General features: G+C 34.9%; 1 protein-coding gene across 4 annotated transcripts in view; it reads left to right on the top strand.

Annotated features, from left to right (window-relative positions):
- The window catches only part of AsnRS-m (asparagine--tRNA ligase, mitochondrial), a 202884-nt gene that overhangs the window by 114752 nt on the left and 60348 nt on the right, over positions 1–27784 (top strand). For all 4 annotated transcript variants that reach the window (XM_090402537.1, XM_090402539.1, XM_090402536.1 and 1 more), the window contains exons 8-9: positions 470–603; positions 14709–14775. In XM_090402537.1, the coding sequence (XP_090258663.1) occupies positions 470–603; positions 14709–14775 (201 nt within the window). The remainder of the gene's footprint in view (positions 1–469; positions 604–14708; positions 14776–27784) is intronic.

The raw sequence follows: 27784 nt of genomic DNA on the forward strand, positions 1-27784 counted from the left end.
TTTCTCTGAGTTAATAATATTAAAAAAAGAAACAGATCATAGGCACAAAAGTTAAAATATGCATAATATAATTAAAATACTATAAGACTGTGTGACACATATGGCTTACAGATGTCTGTAAGACATATGTGTTACAGATGTGATACAGGTGATCTCTACAATTCACTACAAGAGTAAAAGACAAAATTAGAGATGCTGTAGTTATTTTTATTTCAGAAATGTTGTAATGCATATGACCACTAACTCATGGGTTGGATCTTTGCCAAGCTACACATTAAACTTGCACTGAGCTTGTTTGTCCAGTATAAAAAACCTGACACCCAAACGGGCAACAACATTAATTACAGGTGAATCCAAAGGTTTTCAATAAATATTTGCATTTAAAACGCCAGCATTACGTTTGGAAATTCTGCATAATTCTCTATACTAATATTGTATATATTAAGAGTATTCACTATCTCTTTTACAGATAGTAGAGCAGTTATATAAAACTTGTACAAAATCAATTTTAACAGAATGTGAAGAAGATGTGTACATGTTTTATAAAGATAATCCAGAACAAAGAGAAACTGTAGATAAGATTCTACAAACATCATTTATTCGGTAAGTCATTTTATTCCATTTTTTATTGTATTCACCATAGCTTAAACGTTACTGTGAGTTCTACAAATATGCCAATCATTCATTCTCTCAGCAGACTGGCAGTGAAAAGACAAATTGGGGTTAATTAGAACTAAAATCCAAGAATAGATAATACTAAGCATTGGGAGACAGTATAGCATTGTAGGCAGGGTCTTATATAGGTAGTCTGCTCAAATTTTATAAAAAAAATAAAAAATAAAAAAAAAGTTTAGATAAGAGAAATGTATATGCCATGATTATACTATACTGTGTTTTATAAAAGCATTTGACCAGTTAGTGTGTATGAAAAGTTATTGCTTAAGTTAGACTAGATGAAGATGGTAAAATATCAGCTTATTGTTAGGTCATCAGAAAGAATATATATATTGAAGAGAAAACACTCCAAGCCCTGTGGCATGCCACAGGACTCTCCTTGAACTGCTCCTTTTTTCATTAGTAATGATATTGGGGATAATCTGGAGCATCAGATGCTTGATGGAATGTTAGGATGGATTATACGGAATGACTGATAATATCCTTCGGGAGGATTTCAGTAGACTAGTATTGTGAAAACAGGATAAAAGATGTCAGTTCAATATTGCCAATTGTAAAGTTTTGTATTCTGAATTAAAGAACTTGCAGACTGTATTATATTGAAGGTACTTTACTGAAAGAAACTGAGACAAGAAATCTTAAAGCAAGTGGATGGGAAGTTGAAATTCAGAAGATATATTTATAAGTGGTTAAAAAAAATAATGAATAATATGTAGAGGAAGAAATCCAGAATATTTAGGACACTAAAATGAAGTTACTATTCCTTCTTACAAGGCATTATATAATTTTGCAATTTTTTTTTACCATTCTGATAAATAATATTTGAGTTTTATGGGATTTCGTACACAAATAAAGATGTGAATCAAATGGAATAATTCATACAATACCTGGCTACCACAAATTTTACAGGCTGGTAATCTCTGCCATCTAAAAGGAACCAAAGGAATAGTTTACAACAGCAAATTTCCTTGTGCTGTTGCAGTGTTGATTATCTAAACTTGAGTCTGCCACCACACAAGTCAGTAAAGGTTAAATAATCGAGCCTTTTACTGTACTAATTTTCTATAGATTTAAAATCCTTTTTTTAGGATGGAATTGGCATTTAAAAGTAAAATAAATTCATTATTTTGTAATTTTGATTTCTCTCTTAACTGTAACGACCATTGATCACTATCGCATGCTTGTGGAAAGTATGCCCATGAGATTTTTGCAGTCATCGCAGCGAATGGAGGTCCTACATCTTATTAATGTAGGCACCATGACTGTTTCTCACACTATAGTATCTGATGACTTCTTTCCAAGCAATGTAAATTGAAATTTGCTGAATCATAGTAAGAATAACACCATAAAATGGAAATTTGTAATGAAAAAGGTATCTGAACATTGTCCAGAATGTTTAGATACCTCTTGGAGTTCAATGTTTGTGGCACCACAGACAGAGACCCAAGGCCAAACAGGAAAAACAAGACCATACCATCACAGTACCACCTCCGAATTTCATAGCTGTGGTTATGTACTCTCGTAAGAGACGTTCACTGGGTATCCGCCACAACCCACCCATCCATCTGCTCGGTAGAGGGTGTAGCATGATTTGTTGATTACATATTGCAGTCCTACCATGTTGTGAGCCTTGGTTCTGAATGTGTTTGTGCAAATTCATGATGCAATCGATGCCTGGCTGACACATTCAATGTGTTGACCAACAAATGGCAGTTTTTACATATTATTCTTCGTAGCACTCTACAATCATGTTCGGTGAGTGTGGTGGGTCGTCCACTGAGATAGCACTTGCTTTTGACTCCCCGTGCTTCCATCTCAGTATGGTATCACAAATTGTTGGTGTGGGATGGCCCACTTTGCCGAACAGATAGGCCTGCAACATGGCATCCTATCACAATGCCTATTTCAAACTCTGTCAGTTCCCTTCTCACATCCATTTCATTAGGACACTGTTATACTCACTTGGTATCATCATATTTCTTCAATTTATACTAGTTACAAACACATGACTTATTACAAGGCACAATGCACGTTGCCCAGTGGGGATATTCATTGACTTCTTTCCAAGCAGTGTATATATATATATATATATATATATATATATATATATTCACACATACTGGCCACTGAATTAGAATTGTTATGCAGATGTATGTAAACATCACTTATGCAGTGTATATGCAAAATACTTGGTCACGTGTTCTAGGCAACTATTTAAGAATGTTGGTGGTCAGTAATTGTCAATCGTATTGATTACAATAGGAAAAACAAAGGAGATTCAAAGAGCTTATTGTTGGTGCCCATCTGGCTGGAGCCATGATTTTGAAAACAGCAGAGCTAACTAGTTTCTTAAAAGGTGGGATCTCCCGGGGGTTTAATCAGTGAAAAAATAACCCTAATTGCTTGTCTAAAGATAGTCTGTCAGGAATGAGATCGCCATCTTCTGACGAGACTTCCTGTGTGCAGCATTTGACAGAAGCATTTAATGAAGGCTGTTCCTGACCTGTATCTCACAGAACTATGCGCAAAGAATTGAAGAGGATCGGCATTGGCAGTTGCATGCTTATACCCAAACCACTGATTTCTGCAAAGTGTCTAATTCAGTGGCTGGTATGTGTATACATGTGTACTTTCAAGGCCACTTCAGGCCTGCAGTAAGCGAGATGGCAGTAATGGTGGTCATCATCACTATACTTTATATACAAAGTACTTTAAACCAGTTTAAACCAAAATTGAAAGAACTTGACAGATTTTCACAAACTTCTAACTATCCAATTCTATTAAAATTTGTTCAATCAGGACTATGGTGTTATATGGATGGACAGAGTTATCTTGTGGTACCTATGCATTATTACAAATCACACCTAAAAAGAGTTACATTCATTTTGGGTTGATGTAATATCCCTATGTTGTTTGAATATACGAATTTTTTCTGCCTTTGTTAATGAAAAGCAGTTGTCAAATCAAATTTGTCACCCAAAACTCCTATAAACCATCTGAATTATCTGAAATCATCTGAAAAATTACAAATGTATTATTTATTTCATCAGTAGAAAAATAAATATAAAAATAAAACACAGCTGCACTGACTTGGTAGCATCATATTCCTCCATTTATACTAGCTACAAAGACGACAAGTTATGTGGCACAGTGCACCTCTCCTATTGGGGGTGCTCATTGACTTTTTTTCCAAGCAGTGTATATGCCTTATGTATTGTAGATATGATACCAGACCGCAATTGAAAAACTGCTTTTATATTCCAAACAGGATTAACAAATCACTGTAAAAATCAGCTAGCACCTTTTATTCTGGCCCAAGACTCTCTCACTAATTATACATGGCATCTGGTGAAAAGTGACGGGAGAGAAGTGCCGCCATCTCATGGTTCCTAATCCTAAACTATGTTTACTGTCTGAAAATAGCATGGGTTCTTCATTGGATTTTCTTGAGTTTATGGGACAAAAAACTCAAATTTCCGGTAGAAAAAAACTGACTTGCTCATTTCAGAAATAAACTAACTTGGGAACTAGTTGGAAAAAGACTTAATAAAAGTTCCTCTAGTCGCCAACTAGAATAGAACTTATGACACTCTTTCTTCAGGTGGTCTAGTGCCATGGATATTTAAATAAATTATAATACTGGAATTAACTCGCATAAAAAATTATTTATTAGTATAATTTTCACCTGAGTATTACAGGCATCTTCAGTACAAGGTTGAACAATAACTGACAATTCCAAAAGGTGCCACTTAAGTAGCTAATTTAAGATACCTAAAAAAGGTCATTAAATTTCCTAACTTTAAAAAAATAAAAAATAAAAAAAAACCTTATATAAAATAAAAAATAATTAACCCTGTAGAGTTCGCTGCCAAAAAAATTGCAGCTTACGCTGTGTGTATCTGAGAGATACATTCATTACTAGTATGTGCTGAAATGCGCTAAAACTTAAAAAAAAAAAAACTGCAAATATAATACATGATGGTTTATTTATTTTCAGTTACAATCTAGAAATTATTGAACAAAGAAATATAAAGAATAAAAATTTTTGTTACAAAATAACACAAACATGGATTATGAAAGAAAATAAAACTAAACAAATGCATTTAACATTAATTAATCAGAATCTTCAATAGTTGGATTTACAGAACGGTCATGACAGTCATTGCAAACAATATTCTTATGCTCAAGGCATAAATACTTTTTACGAGAGTTGTTTGAAAAGTTTGGTAAATTTCCAGGAGACTGTGACACAGTTCGTTCATTCATATCAGTGTCGGCATGTATCATCTTTTTCATGACCCCTGGCAAAATTTTAGCCACATGTGACGTATATTTCTCGTTTGCCAAACATTTAAAATGACCGTGTTTGCATTTTTCATAAAAATGGAGAAAAACAAGTTTTAAACACTTTTATTTGACGAAGTGGATGGCCACGCAGATCAAAGCCGAGTTAGATGCAGTTCATAGGGACTCTGCACCAGGCATTAATGACTATTTATTTTTGGATAAATGAGTTTAAATGTGGTCATAAGTCCATAAGCGTGCTCCAGACACCCGACTGTCACTACGAAGCAAATGATTGACAAAATCCATGGTATCGTTATGGAAAACTGCCGCGTAAAAATGCATGAGATTGCTGAGATTGTAGACATCTCAACTGAATGGGTGTATAATATCCTGTATAAACTTTTCAATGCAGTGTTTGGCAATGTTTAATCGCATTTTGCTTGATTTTTTGCATCGATTCGTGACTGTAGACGAAATTTGGATCCCCCATTACACACCTGAGTCATAGCAGCAGTCAAAACAATGGACAATGCCTGGTGGAAGAGCACTGAAAAAAAGCAAAGACCGTTTTGTCAGCTGGGAAGGTGATGGCCACTGTTTTTTGGGATTCCCAAGGAATTATCATGATAGACTATTTGGAAAAAGGTAAGACAATAACAGGAATCTATTATGTGTCGCTATTTGACCGTTTAAAAGAAGAACTGAAGAAAAAACGGCCAAGATTGGCACACAAAAAAGTGCTCTTTCGTCAAAACAATGCACCATCCCACACATCGGTCGTCGCAATGGCAAAATTGCACGAACTGAGGTTTGAATTGGTTCAACATCTACCATATCTCTGGACTTGGCCCCTGGTGGCTACTTCTTGTTCTCAAACTTAAAAATTTGGCTCGATGGGAAAAAATTTTCTTTAAACGAGGATGTCATCAAGGCTGTCAATGACTATTTTGCCCAATTTGACAAATCCTACTTTTCAGACGAGATGAAAAAATTGGAAACTTGCTGGACCAAATGTGTAGACCTCGATGGAGATTATGTTGATAAATAAAGGCAATTTTTTCAAAAAAAAACGAGTTTAACTTATTTTTTTACCTAACTTTTCAAACAACCCTCGTACAACACTTAAAAAATATTTTGATGAGCAATTTGTTTTAGATGCATAGCACATAAAGCATCTTTTTCTGTTTGTCAAGGGAGCCATATCTATATTGCCTTTAGAATTTCTTTCAAATTGTGTCTGAAATTAATGAAGTTTTAGGTGTAAATGCTTATGCACACCTGTAAAGATTTCTGAACGTAACCCATCTTTAGCCATAAATCCTGCAAATTTTGTCGATTGTTGCTATGCAAACCAGCTAGATATAAGAGGCCTAAAAATGCTTTCAATTCTGTTTTGTCTATTCGTTTAGCATCTCTTTCTCTTGAATACCAGTTCGGAATAGAATCAATGTATTTATTTGTATATATAATAAGATTAGATCTAAAATATTATCTGTGATAAAGCAATTCCAAGTTTCAAGTTCTGTCTTGGCATTTTTTGCGTTTGGCTGAATGCAAAAAATGTTGAAGTTGACACAAAATATTCTGCAGCTGTCTTCTAATTTGTTTTCTTATTAGATTTTTCCTCCATTTTGATTCTTTATCCTTTCCAAGAAAATGCTCTTCATTCGTATCTAATTCATCTTAACTTTCTTCATTAGCAATATCTTGTTCAGTACCTGAATCTTCTGAACGAACTCTCACATAATCATGATCTTCTAAATCACTTTCATCTTCGCATTTGACTCTATCATTCTCATCATCGGACTCGAGTAACATTTGCTGAATCTCTTCAGCATCTGATCGATTATTCAATCAATATATTTTTCCAGCCATTTTCAACAGTAAATAAAAAAAAAAAACTAAACCAATACATCACCTGCAACTTCCGCAGGGTTAATTAAATAATATATATATATATATATACACAAACACACACACACACACAATTAAAAAAAAGTTAAGAAAGATTAGCTGATTTAAAAAGTACTATCTCCCACAAAGGGGATAGACGTAGACCATCAGATCTGTTTAAGTTAGGAGAGTGAAGTAAAGTTTCACATGTTTCTTTATAAAGCCATTCCATGAGGAACTGATTTTTGTGAAGTACTCTTGTCTTGTTCCACTGAACTCTATGTCTGGTGTTGATGGCATGCTCTGCAAGTCCAGACTGTTCAAGACACAAGCCATACCTTGAATATGGCTTGTGTTCTTCTAGCCGAATAAAAGCAGATCTTCCTGTTTGTCCAAAATAAGATAACCCACAGGAGCAAGGAATCTGGTAGACACCTGGATGGTTAAGAAGTAGAAGCTTGTTCTTCGGAGAAGTTAGAAAGGTGGAGATTTTTCTGATGGGAGCGAAAGGCAACAAAAATATTTAGCAGTTTTAAAACTTTTGCTATACGTTCACTCATGCCTTGTACATAAGGGACAGGAATATGAGTTATTTCTTCTGTATTTGAGGAGGTAGAGATACCAAAACTGCTCAAACCTCCTCTTTTGATGAAAGAATTCTTATAACCATTAGATAAAAAAGTGGAAATAATATGTTGCAATTCTTTCTGTAATATCTCATCTGAAGAAAGGAGTGGGCCCGATGAACCAGTGTTTTAATAGTTCCAGTCTTTTGACTGGGATGGTGATGAGATTCAGCATGGTTATAATGGCCTGTATGAGTCTTTTTCCTAAAAACTGAGAAATGAAAGTTACCATCTAGTTGGCGAAGAATTAAAAGATCTAAAGAGGCTAATTGCTTATTTACTTCTTCCTGTAGGGTGAATTGGATCCTTGGATGAATTGCATTTTTAGAAAGAAGATTCATACAGGCCATTATATCCAAGCTGAATCTCATCACCATCCCAGTCAAAAGGCAGGTGGTCTACATCTATCCCCCTTTGTGGGAGATAGTACTTTTTAAATCAGCTAATCTTTCCTAACTTTTTTTTAATTGTGTGTGTGTGTGTATATATATATTATTATTTTTTTTATTATGTGACACCTCCAGGGAGTCCAAAGACACATCAAGGGGGGGGGGGGCTTACTCCACAACTCTCTATCTCTACCACTCAATCCACCAACTACAACGAACCGGAACTACAGCAATGCCATCTACTGCCCACCACCATAGTATTTTCACAGACAATCACAAACATCTATGCCCACGGTGGGATCGAACCCGCAGCCTTTTGTCTGGAGAGCAGATATGCTAACCACTCGGCCAGGAAATCTGGCTAATATATAGAGTAAAACCCCTTTTTTACACTTCCCAGGGGACTGGTGGAAAAAAGTGTAAATAGCAGGAAATGTAAAAAACATTAATAAAAGGCTAAAAGATGACTTGCTGCTAGTATGTGACTACATACTAGATTGCAAAATTTAATAACTGAAAATAAATGAATTTCCAATTTATCTATTTAAAAAAAATCTTTAATTGTTGATTGTTTTTGCTTTTTCTGCATTCTTATAAGTTCCACCTGCCTCTCCACAGCATATAAGGCATTAAATGCCCCCTCGTCTCTTGATGCACTTGCAATATACTGCTTCAAAACAGAGACAGCTTCCTAGTAGGGATGGTAGGTTCTTGATCACAGTCTTCTTCTTCAACCACTTCTTCAACAAGGTGGTTGGAAAGGATGTCTTCTACACTTGGTACCATTGATGTGATCACACCAGCATCAACATCAACATAGTCTTGAAATGAGAAAGACTCATTCTTCACATACCAGTTGTTGGGCTCTGACATATCTTCTTCTTCCTCCTATAGTTGTTCCTCCTCTTCCACAAAAGTAAATCCTGCCTTCCAGAAACAGTTGGATATGGTTTCAGGAGTAACATGCAACCATTCTTTGGCCACATAATGCATGACATCAAGGATTGATATGGTCATTTGTTTTGGGTCCATATCATTATCATGCATAAACACAGCTTTTTCAATAAGCATTTTTCTATATTTCCATTTAAATGCATAGATGATGTCCAGATCTAATGGCTGAAGCTCACTTGTACAATTAGGGGGAAAGAACACTAATCTAATGTTTCTGAGCTGCAGATCTTCAGGGTGTGCAGGACATTTGTCTAGCAGTAGTAGTAGTATTTTGCGGTGATTTGCCCCCATTTTAGCATCCAGAGCATGAATGGTGGATTAGGCAGATTTTTCACGTTCTTAAAACACCTTGGCTTTTTAAAATTTAATTTATTAAATTTTAAAAATTTAATAAAATTTTAAAATTTAAAATAAAATTTTAAATTTACCAATTAGCAATGGAGGTAATTTTCCTGATCCATCAGCATTGGCCATGAGCAAAACAGTTACCCTCTGCTTGCTGAGTTTTCCACCGTGACACTTCTCTCCTTTAAAACATAATGTTTTACTTGCAGAATGTTATAAAAGAGCCCAGTTTCATCAACATTAAAAATATTTTTTGGTTCATAGTCCTGAATAATAGTCTTTAGTTCATGTTTCCACTGGTTTACAGTTTCCCCTGCAAGAAGTGGTTGAAAAAGACTGTGATCAAGAACCTACCAAACCTACTTTCAACACACACTTGATTATACACAATATTGTGATGAGTCTTGAAATGATTGATTCATCCATTTGACACAGTAAAACCATTAATCCCCAACCTCGCAGCAAATTCAAGGGCTTTCACTCGGAGTATAGTACAACGACTGGAATACCTGACTCGTAGAAACAAATCCCTCCAAGACAAGTTTATCCAATTCATCGTATGTCGATGTCCGGATATGTTTTCGTTTTTTTTTTTTTTTGACATAGCGCCAGATTTGCTTTGCATTGAGTTTAATGCTTGACCTGTTTTTTACTATCGTGTTCAAAGTGGACACGGAGAGTCCAAGATCTTTGCTAATTGCGTAATTATTCCGACATGCCAATCTACACGTCACAGAATTGCCATCTTTTCTTCTACTGAAATACATTTTCTTTTCTGTTTTTTTTCTCCATGTTACTAACATGGATCATCCACCACCGCAACTTGAAAGCAACTATCACACGCTAAATTACGTAGCAGAAATTCTACAATATACCACATGCTTCTGAATTGCGACTATGAACACCAACACTGCAAGCTAGTGAAGCAATATTTCACAAACTGTGATTTATTCACTGATATCTAATATTCACGAATAACAACTGTTACTTGGTAGAAGTGTGAATGTGATTTCACAATTTGTGTATGATCCTTGTTCACGATTTCAATACAGCACTATGAATGTGAAATCGCATCACAACACATTATGGGTGCCATGAACTACTGACAGTTTAAAATTACTGATATGAAACTTCACAGTATCAATTCATATTGTGATCGAAAAATCACGGTATTGCTCATCATTACATTGCTGCTGCAAGCATGCAAGTCACTGTGATGGCAGAAACGAAAGTACAGTCGAAAGCAACGCCATCTGGGAACAGAAATGCACAGATTTCCGCAGAAATCGAGTTGAATGAGAGGAAATCGATTCGAAAATCAGTGTTGCCGCTTGAGAAAAACCCACAAATCATGGGAAATAAATCCCACGTCAAGTTGTTAATGGTGGTGAAAGATGTTGAAAGTTTATTTTTCACTTGGTCAGACTATAATAAATTTAGTTTAATCCTTTATCCAAGTGTGTGCAAACAAAGTTTGCGCCTGAAAGTATCTTCAGGATTGGGGTAAAGTGGGGTATAATTGGGGTAAATTGGGGTATAATGTTATGCATAACATTATACATATCCACAAGGAGATGTGTTTTGCATTATGGGAGATACTGAGATAGGAGTGTTGGTAGCTTGCTCCACCTTTGCAAAGAGTCGCCCGGTGTTGTATCACTTTACCCCAATCCTGAAGATACTTTCAGGCGCAAACTTTGTTTGCACACACTTGGATAAAGGATTAAACTAAATTTATTATTGTTAATTGTGGGAAAACATTATATCGTAAGAATAGGCCTTAAGACGGGACCAACAGAAAATGATGTAAATGGTAGGAAAGCGTAAAAATTGTAAAATATCATGAGAGATTTTACAATGTCTTACGGTAAATATGATTTATGACTGCTGTTAATGCATAGTCTATAATGAAAATAAATTTTTTGATCTTCTGGCATCCTAGAAATATAGGAATCATACCTGTCAAAATTTTGTTTAAAATGTGGTTTTACTGTATATATATATATATATTATTTAATTTTTTATTTTTTATTTTATGTAAGTTTTTTTTTTAAGTTAGGAAATTTTATGACCTTTTTTAGGTATCTTGCATTAGCTACTTAGGTGGCACCTTTTGGAATTGTCAGTTATTGTTCAACCTTGTACTGAAATTGCCTGTGATGCTCAGGCAAAAATTATACTAATAAATAATATTTTACATGATTATAATTTTCCAGTTTTATAATTTATTTAAATATGCCTACTCACGGTATTTCCTTATTGAAGTGCCATGAATGGCACATGCCACTTCCAATGAGCTATACCAATATTATTTGGTTATGATTTAGTACTGATCCTGTTTAGTCACACCCTTCTGTTGTGTAAAGAGCCGAGTCAAAACAGTCCTATGTATTCTGACAAAAGTACATTCAATAAGCTATTTAGTAATCTTTATTCAAAAGTCATATATTAGTTAATGCAACCACTCAAAAAACTTACCATACATGTTCTTGAAAACCTAAGTGCTTGAGAATTGCCAGTAAATTTTGTTAGTATTAAAGGATCTGTACATATAGTTTAAACGTTGTGTATTTCTGTTACGTATTTCTCAACCCTGCTTTATCTTTGTTGTTCCTTACTTAAACTTCTTGGACTATTGTGAATGGTTGACTGCTGTCATATATTTATTTCTACTACATCTTACATTCTTACACTCTATAGTCTAACAAATTTATTTGTTTTATGACTGTCAGTTAGACTATGTATTGAGTGTGAGATTATAAGATTTTAAACTAAAGACAAAGCAACTATTGTTAGCATTCTTCGCTTATGTTAATCTTTACATTTAATTACTCAAGGCTTGATTATTGATCACTTTTAATTGAATTTTATCTTATGCAGGTTCAAAATTTTCAGGATAGTGCATTGACATAATCAGTCCAATATGTTGTTCACAAACCATTTAATTAAATCAAAAAGGAATATTTATACAGTCTGATCCTCATTAACATATATACATACAATCGCATTACAAGTTTTTGTCAATTTCAATTCTTCCTGATTCAGACTTAGTTCTATATTTCTTGCCTTAAAGTTAAATCACAACCTAGAATATCATGTTATTCATACATACATACACAAACTGAAAATAATGCATACTTTGAGTAAGCTTAAATCAATATTAATTTACATTATCTAGTACAGTACTCTTCTTCCTCTTACAATAATTAATTATACACAGTTGAGATTAAGACACACCTGAAGTGATATTTCACTTGTTAACTTACACAATCTTATTGTACCCATAAGCAGACACACTTGATGTACGTTCTTGCTCGGAAATATCACATATGTAAGTATTTACAATTCTCATTCAGCACTGCCTTTGCTATGAATCTTTTGTTCACACGAAAATGCTGGCTCTTTCTTAATCTCCCACCAAATTTTTTTCTTTGTCCGAATCAGCGATTATTCTGTGCCCTTCAGGACCTTCAACATGCCAGCAATGTGCAGCTCTTTCTTAGCGAGATGTCCCAATGATGGACACAGTACTTCTCCTGGCAGCAGACCCAGATAGGAGATGATTAAGAACCCTCAGACCTACGATGCTTCTCTTTTGATTCCCGACAATGGACCTCATATGGCAGCAGACCCAGGCAAGAGAAGGTTTTGAAATCTAAGACCTACAGAGCTTCTCTTTTGATTACCGACAACAGACCTCACATGGCAGCAGACCCAAGTAAGAGAAGATTGAGAAACCCAAGACAAAGTCCTCAACATTTCACCTTATATAGGCCTGGACTTCCATTGTACTCATGCACATCTCTCAAAACTTCCATTATGTGATCATATATTGACATCCAAACATGATAACATCATACTTCATGTGCCTTTTGAAATTGCCATATATGCACATGGGATAACCGCATTATATAATAACATCATGTGCCACATTATTTTAATCAAGGCCCATGGTTAAGTTATTACAAATACAAGATTATTGCAGGCCAAATTAATATTTCTTTAAGTGCAATCTCCTTAGAAAAACATGTAAAAACAAACATGATAAGTTACTTATCATGAGAGATTTTACAATGTCTTACGGTAAATATGATTTATGACTGCTGTTAATGCATAGTCTATAATGAAAATAAATGTTTCGATCTTCTGGCATCCTAGAAATATAGGAATCATACCTGTTAAAATTCTATCTCAAGTTAACAAGGAAAAAATAATTTTTGAAAATTAACATAGAAGTATTCATTTCAAATGAATGAATTTATAATGTTGAATTTATTTTGACACCACGTGTAAGTACTATTTTTTGGCACCCACTTTTTTCTCATATATTCTATAAAATATATTATTCTGCATTTATTTATTATATATTTGTGATACTAAGTGAGCTCTTTGATTTATATCAAAGACCACTTAGTTATTTGATGATTTAGAATCTCAAAAAAACAAAAAGATTACTTGTGTTTAATATAAATTATTATTATTATTATTATACAGATGACACGGCCATAGTATCCATTCACAACAATGCAACTACTTACACAGATATGACATCAATCTGATCACTAACTGAAAACGGCATCTATATATATATATTATGAATCCTGAAAAAACAAAGCTAATAATATTCAAAAACTCCACAGACCCATCCCATAGTTGCTGGGATGGGTCTGGGGGTTCCTATGGGATTACTATGCACAAAGTACTGATCCAAAAACCACAACCATCACTCAGGTTAGTGATGGTTATAGTTTTTGGATCAGTAAACAGGAAGTCCGAGAAAAACAACACGTTCTCTCAGACTTCCCTTTAATGCTGATCAAAGTTGGATGTCATAGCATGTGATAGCAGTGAATCATATGCACAAGGTTGACTCAGAATGCATACCTTGAAGTAAGCAAATCAATATTAAAATCAATATTTATAGAATTTGACATTTTTAATTATAATTTTCTGGCATATACTCTTGCAAATTATACAGAAATGAATAGACTGAGTGGATAGCATCTGCTCTCTACAACCAAATGACTGTAGGTGTGAATACCAAGTAGATGCCATGTAGATTTTGCAACTGACAAGTAAATACAGATTGGACAAAATATTTTTTTAGCTTTAAGAAACACAAAGGCAGCATCACTAATCACTTTATAGTGCTCCTTGACTTATTGAGACATATCTTTAAAAAAAAAAAAATTATGGATCTTGGACACTACATTTTTTGCATGACAAGTAGAATTTTATATAATTTGTTGAGTCAGGGCTCAACAAATTATATAAAATTCCATCCACGAAAAGCTGCGTGTTCGCAACTTTTCGTCGTTGGAATTCAAATAAAAAGCAAAAATATATAAAAAATAAAGGTAATTTAATAAAAATATGAGTGAGTAATGACTTTCTCCTGATATAACACACAGCTTTTGAAAAACAAGTACTCTAATCTAAAATTTTATGTTACCTAGTCTGTATTTAAGATTTTTCTAGAAATGGCTGACTCAAATAATGTATTACTATTAGCAAGTATTATTATTTAATTTTTTTGTAGAATGTCCTACAGTGAATCAATCCATATTCTTCAAAAGCACAGAACATCTCTTAGCAAAGATATAGAAGTAAGTAATTTTTTAAATCAATTTTTGAATTTGAATTGCACTTTTATTATTGTCATCATCATTTGAGTACCTCTACAGTCTCACAGCTAATTGCAGAAGGCCCATTATAGTTGACACAGTCTTTCATGCCTTTCTTAAATTCATTCAAGGAAATGGGCATTCCTCTAGACAATATACCACTTCAAAAATAGCAGTTATTCATCTTATGTTTAGTAGTAATAAACTCCATGCTACAAGAACAAAATAAATAAGGTATTTATTAAGCTATTAATATTTTGCTGGAATTCAAATCAGCATCTTCAGAGCACAAAAAACTTGTGGTGGTACACGGGCACTAATAATCAAGTGATGTTGAAAGTTTATTTTCCACTTGGTTAGAGTATAATAAATTTAGTTTAATCCTTTATCCAAGTGTGAGCAAACAAAGTTTGCGCCTGAAAGTATCTTCAGGACTGGGTTAAGGTGGTACACACCAGGGCAACTCGTTGCAAAGGTGGAGCAAGATACCAACACTCCTATCCTGTATCTCCTATAATGCAAAACACATCTCCTTGCGGATATGTCTATTGTTATGCATTAAGGGAAGGGCCACTACCCAGACCGGTTTCGACCTTTATTGAGGTCTCTTCAGTGGGAGCCAGGCCCAAGTCGAGATATCAGGCAGAAGCATTTGCAGGTCATCTCCACCTATATCCTCCTAGGATAGGAGTGTTGGTATCTTGCTCCACCTTTGCAACGAGTTGCCCTGGTGTGTACCACCTTAACCCAGTCCTGAAGATACTTTCAGGCGCAAACTTTGTTTGCTCACACTTGGATAAAGGATTAAACTAAATTTGTTATAATCAAGTGATGGTGAAAATAATTCAAAAGTTTAATAAGCAAAAGAACTGATGTCCTATTTTGATGCTCTGTAATGGTGGAAAAAAGAAGTTCACAACTGTTAGGCTTGGAATTGATCATAAAATGACTGCTTCCCAAATTTTTGGTAAATTAATGAAACCATGCTTGCTGAGATATGCGGAGAATGCTTCACTGTGGCTGACTCCAAAACAAGTTTCTCAGATTTATAACCTCTGTGCTGCAGTTTTCTTCGGTCTAATCCTGTATCCAAAACATAGCATGTCAGTCCTGATTTGCCATAATCATGGTAGCAAAAGCATTTCTTATGTTCTTCAAAGCAGATGTTAGCATATACTCTGTCCATAGTAGGCTAAGTTACAGTCAGAGGTTACCTTATATGCTCTTGGATGTGATGAAGGATGGAATTTGTTCTTAGATGAACAGAGTAAGGATTGCTATTTTAATTTGTGGTTTAAAAATGGTGTAGAGATTATATTTATTTAGCACTTTAGATATCTTTCAAGATGCAGGAGAACTATAACAAAGAAAACTTATTGGGCATGCCTTCTTGAACATTGGAACAAAGAAACACTTTCTATCCCCTACATCTAAAACATGGGAACAGTTTTTCTTTGTTATATTGTGTCCAAGGAGATGAATGTAATATTTAGTATATAGTATAGGGGTTGCAGATATTTGGGGGGGGGGGTGACAAAATATATTTGAGTTTTTTGACAAGAGCTGTCATTGAAATAAATAGCCTTTGCTCTGTTATGTGCTATAAATTACAGATGCCAAGAAATTTATTATTGGTTTCATCCTTTATTCAAGTGTAAGCAAACAAACTTTGTCTCATAATGCAATGTGCATATCCTTATGGACAAACTTTGTCTCATAATGCAATGCGTATCTCATAATGCAATGTGCATATCCTTACGGACAAACTTTGTCTCATAATGCAATGCGTATCTTATTGCATTATGAGATACGCATAAGGATATGCTTATCTCATAATGCAATGTGCATATCCTTATGGACAAACTTTGTTTGCTTACACTTGAATGAAGGATGAAACCAATAATAAATTTCTTGGCATCTGTAATTTATACCATATAACAGAGCAAAGGCTATTTATTTCAATGACAGCTCTTTCCAAAAAACTCAAATACATTTTGTCATCCCCCGCAAAAAAAAAAAAAATATCTGCAACCCCTATACTATATATATATATATATAAGGCAACTGATGTGAAGTCATTAGCCTCTACATACAAGTAACCCAGTTGTGACACATTTGCAAAATCCGACAGTATCAATTTCATCACTAAGAAACCCAGATGACCATACCTGAGCACAGTAATTCAGATATGGACATATCAAGGAATTATAAAGAAGAATGACAACTCCATATCTCTGCTTATTAGTGTCTGTGCTTCAATAACCAAGGCAACCTTAGCAGTAAGTTACATGAACTTCAACTACAACCTCCAAATCCCTAGCTTCATCAGTTTCCTGAAGTAAAAATTCCATCAATGTGGTATACACAGCTTGTAATATTTTCATATCCCAAAACGGATAACTTTACACTTTTCAACCTGAAACTAGTATCCATTATCTTTTGCCCATACTGTCAACCTACTTAAATCATTCTACAAGCTCTCAAGATTGTCTTTTGTGTGGTGGTAGTTAATATCAGGAGCTTGTAGAATAATTAACTACTCCACTACCCATTTTTGCATCATCATCAAACAACTAAATATTTCCCTTCAATTATTTCCCAATATCATTTATGTACAAATTAAACAGTAGTGGTCCAAGCACACTGCTAGTTACCTGCTTTCCTCCTGGATTCCACTTCTTCACATACTACTTTTTTGGTATCTATCCATCAATCATCCTTGTATCCACATGACTAGTTTCATATTCATCCCTATTTTTTCCAGTTTGTATAACAGAGTTTCATGTGGTATTCTGTTGGATTCCTTTGCAAAATCCAGCAGTATTTGTGTAGCTATACTCTTTATTCAACTCAGCTGTCACTCTGTTATAAAAAGTTAGTAAATTACTAAGATAGGACTGAAGAGCTTACAAAAGAATGTCCCCCCTCCCCCATTATATTATATAATAGGGGAAGGGGGACAAGAGTATTATATTGTGTATTATAGAAGAGTATTATAGAAGGTGGATAAGAGTATTATATTCTTATCCATCCATTCCCGAATTTTGTTTTTGATACTTTTATCACCACTTTTGAAATACTGATTGGTCTGTAATTTTCTATCACAGTCCTTAGAGCCTCCTTTATGCAATGGAATTATTTTGCCCTCCTTTCACTCCTTTGGAACTTTACCAGAGCTGAGAATTAAGTTTAACAGCCCAATCAGAGGCATGGCCAGTTCCTTTGCACATTCTCATAAAATGCAAGCTGATATCCTATCTCATAGATGGCGAACTATGGCATGCGTTCCAGAGGTGGCACGTTCGAGAATTTTGCTGGCATGCCAACGATTTACAGGTGATATCCTTTTATATGCTTATAAATTATTTAACTTTTTTTTTTTTTTTTAGTTATTACAATACGTACAAGTTAAATTTTGTTTTACACGAGAGAGCAGCTACAAAGACATGCATATGATTGGTGCGGTATTAACAAAAGATCACATGATCCAAAGGAAACCGACAAGTGTTGAATTGAAATGCTAATTCTCTTCAACCGAATTCCATAACATCTGAAACTCATAACAACATTCACTATATATTTTCTAGTTTTAACACATTCACAACGGGGTGTTGTTTATCGTTCTGGCGAAACTTCTCATTACTGGCAGGCTCAACTCACACAAAGTTTCAACCCTTGGTTGAATTTTATGCCTGCTTGTTTGTGTTTGAGTTGGCAAGCGAACTCACACATGCATTACATGTACAGTGACCATATTTTTTTGGAGAAAATAAAGGACAAATCAGAAATTGTTTCATAAAAAAAATAATAAAATAAAAAGTTGTATTTCTTTCACTAAAACTAAAAAGCTTTATTTTAAAATAAAGCTTTTTATTTTTACATAGCATTTTAAACAAACATATTATTACTTAAAAAATTTTAATTTTGATACTTTTCACAAGAATAAATTTTTTTTTAATAAATCAGATTTGTGTTTTAAAAATTCATAAAACTGTATGCAATTCATGTCAGAGTTCCATTTGGTATAAATGCATGCTTTCAATGTTTCGATTTTTAATTGGTTTTTTCACTGGTTCGCGTATTGATCACTAATGAAAATACGTGTTCAGTGGGGGGCATTAGATACAGGGAGATATAAGCAAAATTGAACAATTTTTAAAATGTTTTTAAAAGATATGTGTTTATCTCCGAAATATTTAAAATTTTCAACCCATCTACATCGGCAGGACTCATCATTTTGTCGCCATTCTTCGATCTTTTCACTGGTGACATAACTTTTAATACACAAAACTTCATCAAATAGTTTGCCGTCATTTATATTTAAGTTCCACTGACTGGAAATGAATAAAACACTTTCCTCTATCTTTGCCCGCAGAGAGATTTCTTGTAGTAGGACCCATTCAAATACTTTCATTTCCACGAAAGAGTTGTCCCAGTTATTTAAATAATCATTGCAGGTTTGGTAAAATTTATGAATTGCATCTTTAAATATGTTGGCATCAATATTCAATTTACTATTTCAATTCACAAAATAAAGGACAAAATGACCATTTTAGAAAAAAAATAAATCTAAAGGACAGAGCAGTGAAATAAAGGATGTATGGTCGCCATAATTATATGGCATGTTTCAATTCGTGGTAGAATTTTATTTTAAGTTAGCCTTTGTGATCTGTCATAATGACATCGAGAATTTCAAATGCAATAAAACAAACTTTTCAATTACATGGAACTTATTTCATGTAATTGAAAAATTGACAGTAGTTTTTAGTTAGGTACTGTGTTTCAGTGCAAAATATGGTTTTCCTTGAGTCTATACATCATAGTTTCTGTGGGAGGGGGACAATAATAGTGCAATTAGAGACAGGAATAAAAACAGTGCTAATTAAAATCACACTATTTGTTGAGAAATATATTACACAGACTGCAAAAGCCTCTGTACCTTATTCAGGGATACAATAAAACTACACTTGTTTTTCTTGCATCTGCAATATAATGTCTGTTGGGGGAGGGCATGTCGTTACCGCTTGGAGCGAGTTACTATCACCTCGACATGAACATTAGTGTGCGAGATAATATGCAAAACTTTTTGATGTCTTTTTTTTTTCATAAAGTAAAATCAGGGGTGCGAGTTATATTCGAGTAAATACAGTAAGCATTTCGCTGACAAGTTGACATCCTTCTGCTGCTTCCCCTGCTCAGCTGACTTCTATGGTGAGTTAATGTGCATAAATATTTTTCTCACTACCGTTTTTTTTTTTTCTTTCAAACCAACATCATATAAATCAATTTAATAATACAATAATAAATTTTACACTGAATAATATTATAAATAGAATAAAAATTCATAATATGTTATTTATAAAATTATAAATAATTATTTATAAAATATAAATTCGTGAGGTATATTATTTTGAGTGAAACACTTATTTTTTGGGGTATATTATTTTGGGCCCATTGTTTCAATTTGTATGTTAATGATATTGTGTTGGGTTTAACTAGTGATATCCAGCTGTTTGCAGATGGGGAGAGCAATGCACAGTCAGGCTGATGTTAATGCTTTACAAGAAGACTTGAATAGATTGCATGAATGGGCAGGTAAGTGGAACTGTCAGTTCAATGTTGCCAAGTTTTGAGATTTGGTAAGCAATGACGGGATGCCAAGTATACTACATTGGTGAGGAAACTTTAACAGAAGTAGAGAAGATGAGAGATCTAGGTGTGATGGTGGACAAGGACCTGAAATTCAGGGGCCACATTGCATAAGTTGTGAAGACATCACATCGAATAATGGCAATGATGCAGAGAACCCTGACATGCAGAAATAGAGAGGTTATGATTCCATTGTATAAGGCCTTGATCAGACTTCATATGGATTATTGTGCACAGATTTGGTCACTGGGTTTTCATGGTGACGAGGATATGTTGAAAAGGGTACAGAGAAGATTCACAAAGGTAGTCAGTGGTCTTGGGAATGTGGAGTATGAGGACAGATTGAGGGAATGTAAGTTGCAGAGCCTCATGAATAGGAGGAAGGGGGGGGGGAATATGATTGAGACATATAAACTGGTCAGGGGTTGTTATCAGGTAGATATGGAAGAGATTTTTCATAGAATTGGAGAGGGAAGTAGAACAAGAGGCCATTGCTGGAAACTGTATAAGTAGGGTGTGAGCAAAGGAGTGAGAAGCAGGTTCTTTGCATGGAGGGTGGTTGATGAGTGGGATGCATTGCCTGAGTGTGTTGTGTATGTGGACACATTGAATCAGTTTAAGACGAGGTTGGATGAGCATTGTATGCAATGGTGAGTACCTCCCACGATGAGTCTCCGACTCCATGGAGGTCGGGTATTGATAATAATAATAATTATATAATATTATTAATTAATTCATTTTTCCCCTATTAAAAACTGCCCGGAACATCAGCAACTTGATTTATAAATTTTTGGCACTCGCCGGCACATCAGCAACTCAATATGTAAACGTTTGGCACGCTCACATAAAAAGGTTCGCCACCACTGTCCTATCTAATCCTACAGTCTTATTTATATCAACATTATGCAGTATTCATCTAATTCACAGCCTCTGTTCTCGCTGTCACATCTCTCATAGCAGCATCCTCATGTGGATGATAAACCCTTGCGAAGTGCTCGCTCAGTAATTCAACTATTTTGTCTGCTTTTTTCACCTCACTACCATTAATATTTTTTAATGTTATTCTTCCATAGTCATTCTTTCTTTTGCTTACCATATAGCAAAAACTCTTTGGGATTTCCTTTGTCTGCTCAGCTAATTTCTCCTCATAATCTGATTTTGCTTTCCTTATCATACTGGTCACCTTTCTTGCAACTCCCACTCAATTTCTCCAGTTTGATGTTGATTTCTTCAGATACTCCTTGACTATCTTCCATGCACTGCTAACCTTCTTCCCTTGTGAATTCTTAGACCATGGCTTTGTTTCAAGCTTCCTGTTAATCTTGTCATAATAACCTGTCTTGTAGTAATACTAGAAGTATTACTACAAGTATTATTACTCCCTTCTTGACTGAAAATTCCATATCAAAACCTTATGATTACTCTTCCCCAATCAGAGGCAATGTGGCCACCTTAGTTATGGATAGATCTGATTCTATGACCAGTGCCAACACTCATTCCCCAAGTTGCCTCCATCATATGCTGATTCAAGTAATTATCTTTTAGTAGGTGTATAAATTTCATTTCCTTCCTGCTATGTGATCTTTCCTCCTTTATCTCTTGTAGTAATTACTTGAACTGTGCTCATGCTAATTTTCTGCTGCATGCTTCTACATCATTCTTTGCATCCCATGGTCTATAGTAGCAGTCTGTTGCTTACACACCAGATTACCTCAAATTAACTACCATCCATATGCTTGTCTCCCACCCTTTTTGTCTACAGTTCATCTGCTATCGTCAGCAGTGCCTCCCCCCCCCCCATCTTTTCTGCCTTCCCTGAAAATCACTCATATTCTGTATACCTGTAATTACATCATCTACTGTTAAAGATACCAAGTATTTTTAAACCTGGTTTTACTCCATTTCCCAAGTAAGCAAACAGACTAAAAGTCAAGTTTGCGCCTGCAATTGATGCAAGTCTAACTGATCCCACAGGTAGTGCAGGAACAGGGCAACTCGTGGCAAAGGTGGAACAAGCTCCGATCACTAATCTTAATATTTACCCTTAATGCCAAAACACATCTCCAAGAAGGGGATGTATGATGTTTTGTATTAAAGGCAAGGGGCCACTACCCAGACCGGTTTCGACCTTTATTGAGGTCTCGTCAGTGGGAGCTAGGCTAGAATTAGAAATACCAAGATTTAGTAGTACAGAGCTTGTAAGTATTTCGCCAAAACAAGTTACCATAAGGTGTTTTAACCTTATTATTAAATAAGAATCTCTGGAGGAGATATATAAATGTAGAAAGTATTTTTACCTTGGGTATAAATATGTTAAAGATACCAAGTATTTTTAAACCTGGTTTTACTCCATTTCCCAAGTAAGCAAACAGACTAAAAGTCAAGTTTGCGCCTGCAATTGATGCAAGTCTAACTGATCCCACAGGTAGTGCAGGAACAGGGCAACTCGTGGCAAAGGTGGAACAAGCTCCGATCACTAATCTTAATATTTACCCTTAATGCCAAAACACATCTCCAAGAAGGGGATGTATGATGTTTTGTATTAAAGGCAAGGGGCCACTACCCAGACCGGTTTCGACCTTTATTGAGGTCTCGTCAGTGGGAGCTAGGCTAGAATTAGTATTGGTATCTTTAACATATTTATACCCAAGGTAAAAATACTTTCTACATTTATATATCTCCTCCAGAGATTCTTATTTAATAATAAGGTTAAAACACCTTATGGTAACTTGTTTTGGCGAAATACTTACAAGCTCTGTACTACTAAATCTTGGTATTTCTAATTCTAGCCTAGCTCCCACTGACGAGACCTCAATAAAGGTCGAAACCGGTCTGGATAGTGGCCCCTTGCCTTTAATACAAAACATCATACATCCCCTTCTTGGAGATGTGTTTTGGCATTAAGGGTAAATATTAAGATTAGTGATCGGAGCTTGTTCCACCTTTGCCACGAGTTGCCCTGTTCCTGCACTACCTGTGGGATCAGTTAGACTTGCATCAATTGCAGGCGCAAAATTGACTTTTAGTCTGTTTGCTTACTTGGGAAATGGAGTAAAACCAGGTTTAAAAATACTTGGTATCTTTAACATATTTATACCCAAGGTAAAAATACTTTCTACATTTATATATCTCCTCCAGAGATTCTTATTTAATAATAAGGTTAAAACACCTTATGGTAACTTGTTTTGGCGAAATACTTACAAGCTCTGTACTACTAAATCTTGGTATTTCTAATTCTAGCCTAGCTCCCACTGACGAGACCTCAATAAAGGTCGAAACCGGTCTGGGTAGTGGCCCCTTGCCTTTAATACAAAACATCATACATCCCCTTCTTGGAGATGTGTTTTGGCATTAAGGGTAAATATTAAGATTAGTGATCGGAGCTTGTTCCACCTTTGCCACGAGTTGCCCTGTTCCTGCACTACCTGTGGGATCAGTTAGACTTGCATCAATTGCAGGCGCAAACTTGACTTTTAGTCTGTTTGCTTACTTGGGAAATGGAGTAAAACCAGGTTTAAAAATACTTGGTATCTTTAACATATTTATACCCAAGGTAAAAATACTTTCTACATTTATATATCTCCTCCAGAGATTCTTATTTAATAATAAGGTTAAAACACCTTATGGTAACTTGTTTTGGCGAAATACTTACAAGCTCTGTACTACTAAATCTTGGTATTTCTAATTCTAGCCGAGCTCCCACTGACGAGACCTCAATAAAGGTCGAAACCGGTCTGGGTAGTGGCCCCTTGCCTTTAATACAAAACATCACACATCCCCTTCTTGGAGATGTGTTTTGGCATTAAGGGTAAATATTAAGATTAGTGATCGGAGCTTGTTCCACCTTTGCCACGAGTTGCCCTGTTCCTGCACTACCTGTGGGATCAGTTAGACTTGCATCAATTGCAGGCGCAAACTTGACTTTTAGTCTGTTTGCTTACTTGGGAAATGGAGTAAAACCAGGTTTAAAAATACTTGGTATCTTTAACATATTTATACCCAAGGTAAAAATACTTTCTACATACATCATCTACTGTCAGCCAAGTCTCGCTAATGCCTATAACTTTTGGTGAGATTGCACTAACCAATGTCAAAAACTCTTCCCTCTTATTCCTGATACTTCTAGTATTACTATATATAAACCGTAGCATCTCCTTACTCCCCAACCACCTTAACACCTTGTATCAACTACCCATTTTGCTTGAAGGAACCAGATTGTGCATTTTTTTATTATTATTCTTTTTTTTATTTATTTATTTTTTTTTTCATTCTTGCACTTGTCTCATGAGTTACTGTGAACACACTCACCTGCATCCATCTTAATAGCTTTTGTTTTCCTGATTTTTTTTGCTTCCATGCACTCAGTGAACAAAGCTTTCTCTAGACACCTAACTTCAGATCCAATTACATGCAGTTGATCAGCATTATAAAAGTCCTTCTCCATCAAATTCAGTCCACAGGTCTCCAATCTCTACACCATTCCTTCTGCTCAGCCTGTGTATCGATTCATATGCAATCATTGTCCTCCTCATTTCACATTTATCATAGTGTGACAGCAGACTAACAGTCTTTGTCTTCTCGATCTTCTTTTTTTGCCTCTTCCAATAACTCTTTCTGATCTTCTCTCATACAATGTTTTTCACCTTGTGGGTTATTAGTGCCTGCCAGAACAATCAGTTCTTTCACTTTACTTTTTTTTTTTTTTTTGCATTCTCATAGCTTCACTAATATTATTAAATTTTGCACCTGGGAAACAAGATTTAGTCACACTTTCATTAAGTACTCCTCTTATTATAGAATCACCACAGAAAATATGCTCCTTATCCCTTTCTTTCATTTATTTGTATGATCTTGTTTCTTACCTCTCAATTCTTACTTTTTCTCTTCTTAACTTTCCTAATCTGTTGATGATTCTGCAAACTTTCAGTTTCGTTCTTTGCTATGTGAAGGACCATACATGAATTCAATGCGTCCTTCTTGAGATCCTCTTCATTTCCTGACCTTCCACTACTGCACTTTCAACATCACTGGTGACATTAACATTTCCAGACTTCTGTCAATATTCAACATTATTATTGCATGTTTTACTCTCTCCACCCAACTGGCACTCACCCGCAAAACACTCACTGGTCTCACTTTCCTTTGAAAGAACAGGTATGGGCTGTCCTATCTCACCAACTTTAGCTGATTATTTTATGGTACAATTGAACAATCTAGAAAACCAACTCTTTAGTACCATTTCTCCTGCCTCAAAATCTGGCTTTGATTTGCACGTGATATCTTAGCAGTTTGGCTCCATTCAGACACGGAGTTACTACAATTTCTAGATAAACTCCTTGTACTCCCATATTGAATTCACTACTGAACATGAATCCGACAACAGTCTTCCCTTTCTGGATGTTTGAATAATCTGTACATCTACAGGCAATATTGAATTTTTCGTTTATAGAAAACCTTCACTGACAAAAAAAATCCATCCATCTTCATACTATCATTTATAATGAACAATAGGTATTATCAAAAGTCTTGTATGCAGAGCTCATCCAATCTGCTGTTCTGATTCTCTTATGTTGGAAGAATTAAATATAATAAAAATAATTTAGTAGCTAATCATCATAACAAAACTACAATAATCTGGAAAATTATCATATCACATGTAACACATTCTGATGTGAAAAGAATTTCCATACCTCAAATGAAAGGAACATTGGAACAAATAGCACAGATTCATCACAAATATAATCTATACACTACTTTCCTATGCTCAGAAGCTATCTACCATCTACCAAGGACTTTGTGGTTCCCACTCACAAAAGGTTTTTGTAAACCTATAGCACATTTATACTTTGGATGGGCTGAGTATGAATTAATAAAAATATATAATTTTTTTTAATATTGTTATTAATTATATATGCTACTAGATAGGTGCAGATATTGCTGTAGCACCTTGTCATTTGCCTTATTTAGACTTTATAGTAAGTGTAAAAAAAGGCATTAGGGAATAATGTACAGATGACACTAACAAGCTAAAGTTTGACATTGCAGACCTTTTGTATAAAGCTAAACCTTCTCCTCTGAATTTACCTGAATTACAAGCTCTCCAATCTTCATGCTGAAATAATAACATTTCAGTACTATTGAAAAGTTGCAGATTCATCGTGCTTGTCTCCCCCATGCTTTTATGGCATTCAAAAGTACACAAATCTGGTTATCCATTACTTCCAATAGTTAATTGCATAGGATCTATTACTTATTATTTGGTAAAACATCTTTCAAGACTTCTACAAAACTTTACTGGAAAACTCACCTCTTATATCAAAAATAGTTTTGACTTCAAAGAAAAAATTAAAGATATTCATCTTCAAGATTCTGAACTGATGGTTTCCTTTGATGTAATTTCATTGTTTACAAATACACCACTTTGAGAAACTACAGCTTTTGCAAGTAGATTTCCCTGATGACATTGTCAAATTATTCAACTTTACTATCAATGACAGTTCTTTTACTTGGCATAATAAATTATTTAAGCAGATCAAAGGTACTGCAATGGGTATTGTTACATTCCCTGTTTTGACTGATTATTTTTGCTGGCCTGGTTGGCCGAGTGTTAGTGTATCTGCTCTCCAGCCAAAAGGTTCGAATCCCACCATGGGCATGGATGTTTGTGATTGTCTGTGAAAATACTAGTGGTGGTGATGGGCGGGCGGTAGATGGCGTTGGTGTAGTTACAGTCATTGTAGGTGGATTGAGTGGAGACGTAGAGTAAGTGCCCTCCCTGGAGGTGTTGCATAATAATAACAACACCATTTCTCCTCAACCTTGCATTTGGCTATGTTTTGTGGATGACATCTTTGCAATCTGGTCTCACTCTGAAACAGAACTACTTCAATCTCTATCTGAAAAAAATTAACTCCTTATATATATATATATATATATATATATATATACACACGCACATCAAATTCACTATTGAACATGAATCTAAGCAACAGTTTCCTCCTTTCTAGGATACTTTAATACATAGTAACTCTGCTGATAATATTGAATTTTCTGTTTAAAGGAATCCATCCTTTACAGGCAGATATATTCACATCATCTTTCACAAAAAATAGGTATTATCAAAAGCCTTGTGCACCAAACATGCACAATTTGTTCTTCTGAGTCTCTTCTGTTAGAAGAAATAAATAAAACTTACTTAATGGATACAGCAACAGCAAGACCTTGATACAGAAAATATTTGATAATTATCATCCCTCTTCCAGAATCTGATGTTAAAAGGATCAGCATACCCTGTCTTAAAAGAACATCTGAACAAATAACAAGGACCTTAACAGATATAATT

The sequence above is a fragment of the Typopeltis vanoorti genome, chromosome 13, assembly GCF_054136105.1.
Source record: "Typopeltis vanoorti isolate ZY-2024b chromosome 13, IOZ_Tvanoo_1.0, whole genome shotgun sequence".
Taxonomy (NCBI): domain Eukaryota; kingdom Metazoa; phylum Arthropoda; class Arachnida; order Uropygi; family Thelyphonidae; genus Typopeltis; species Typopeltis vanoorti.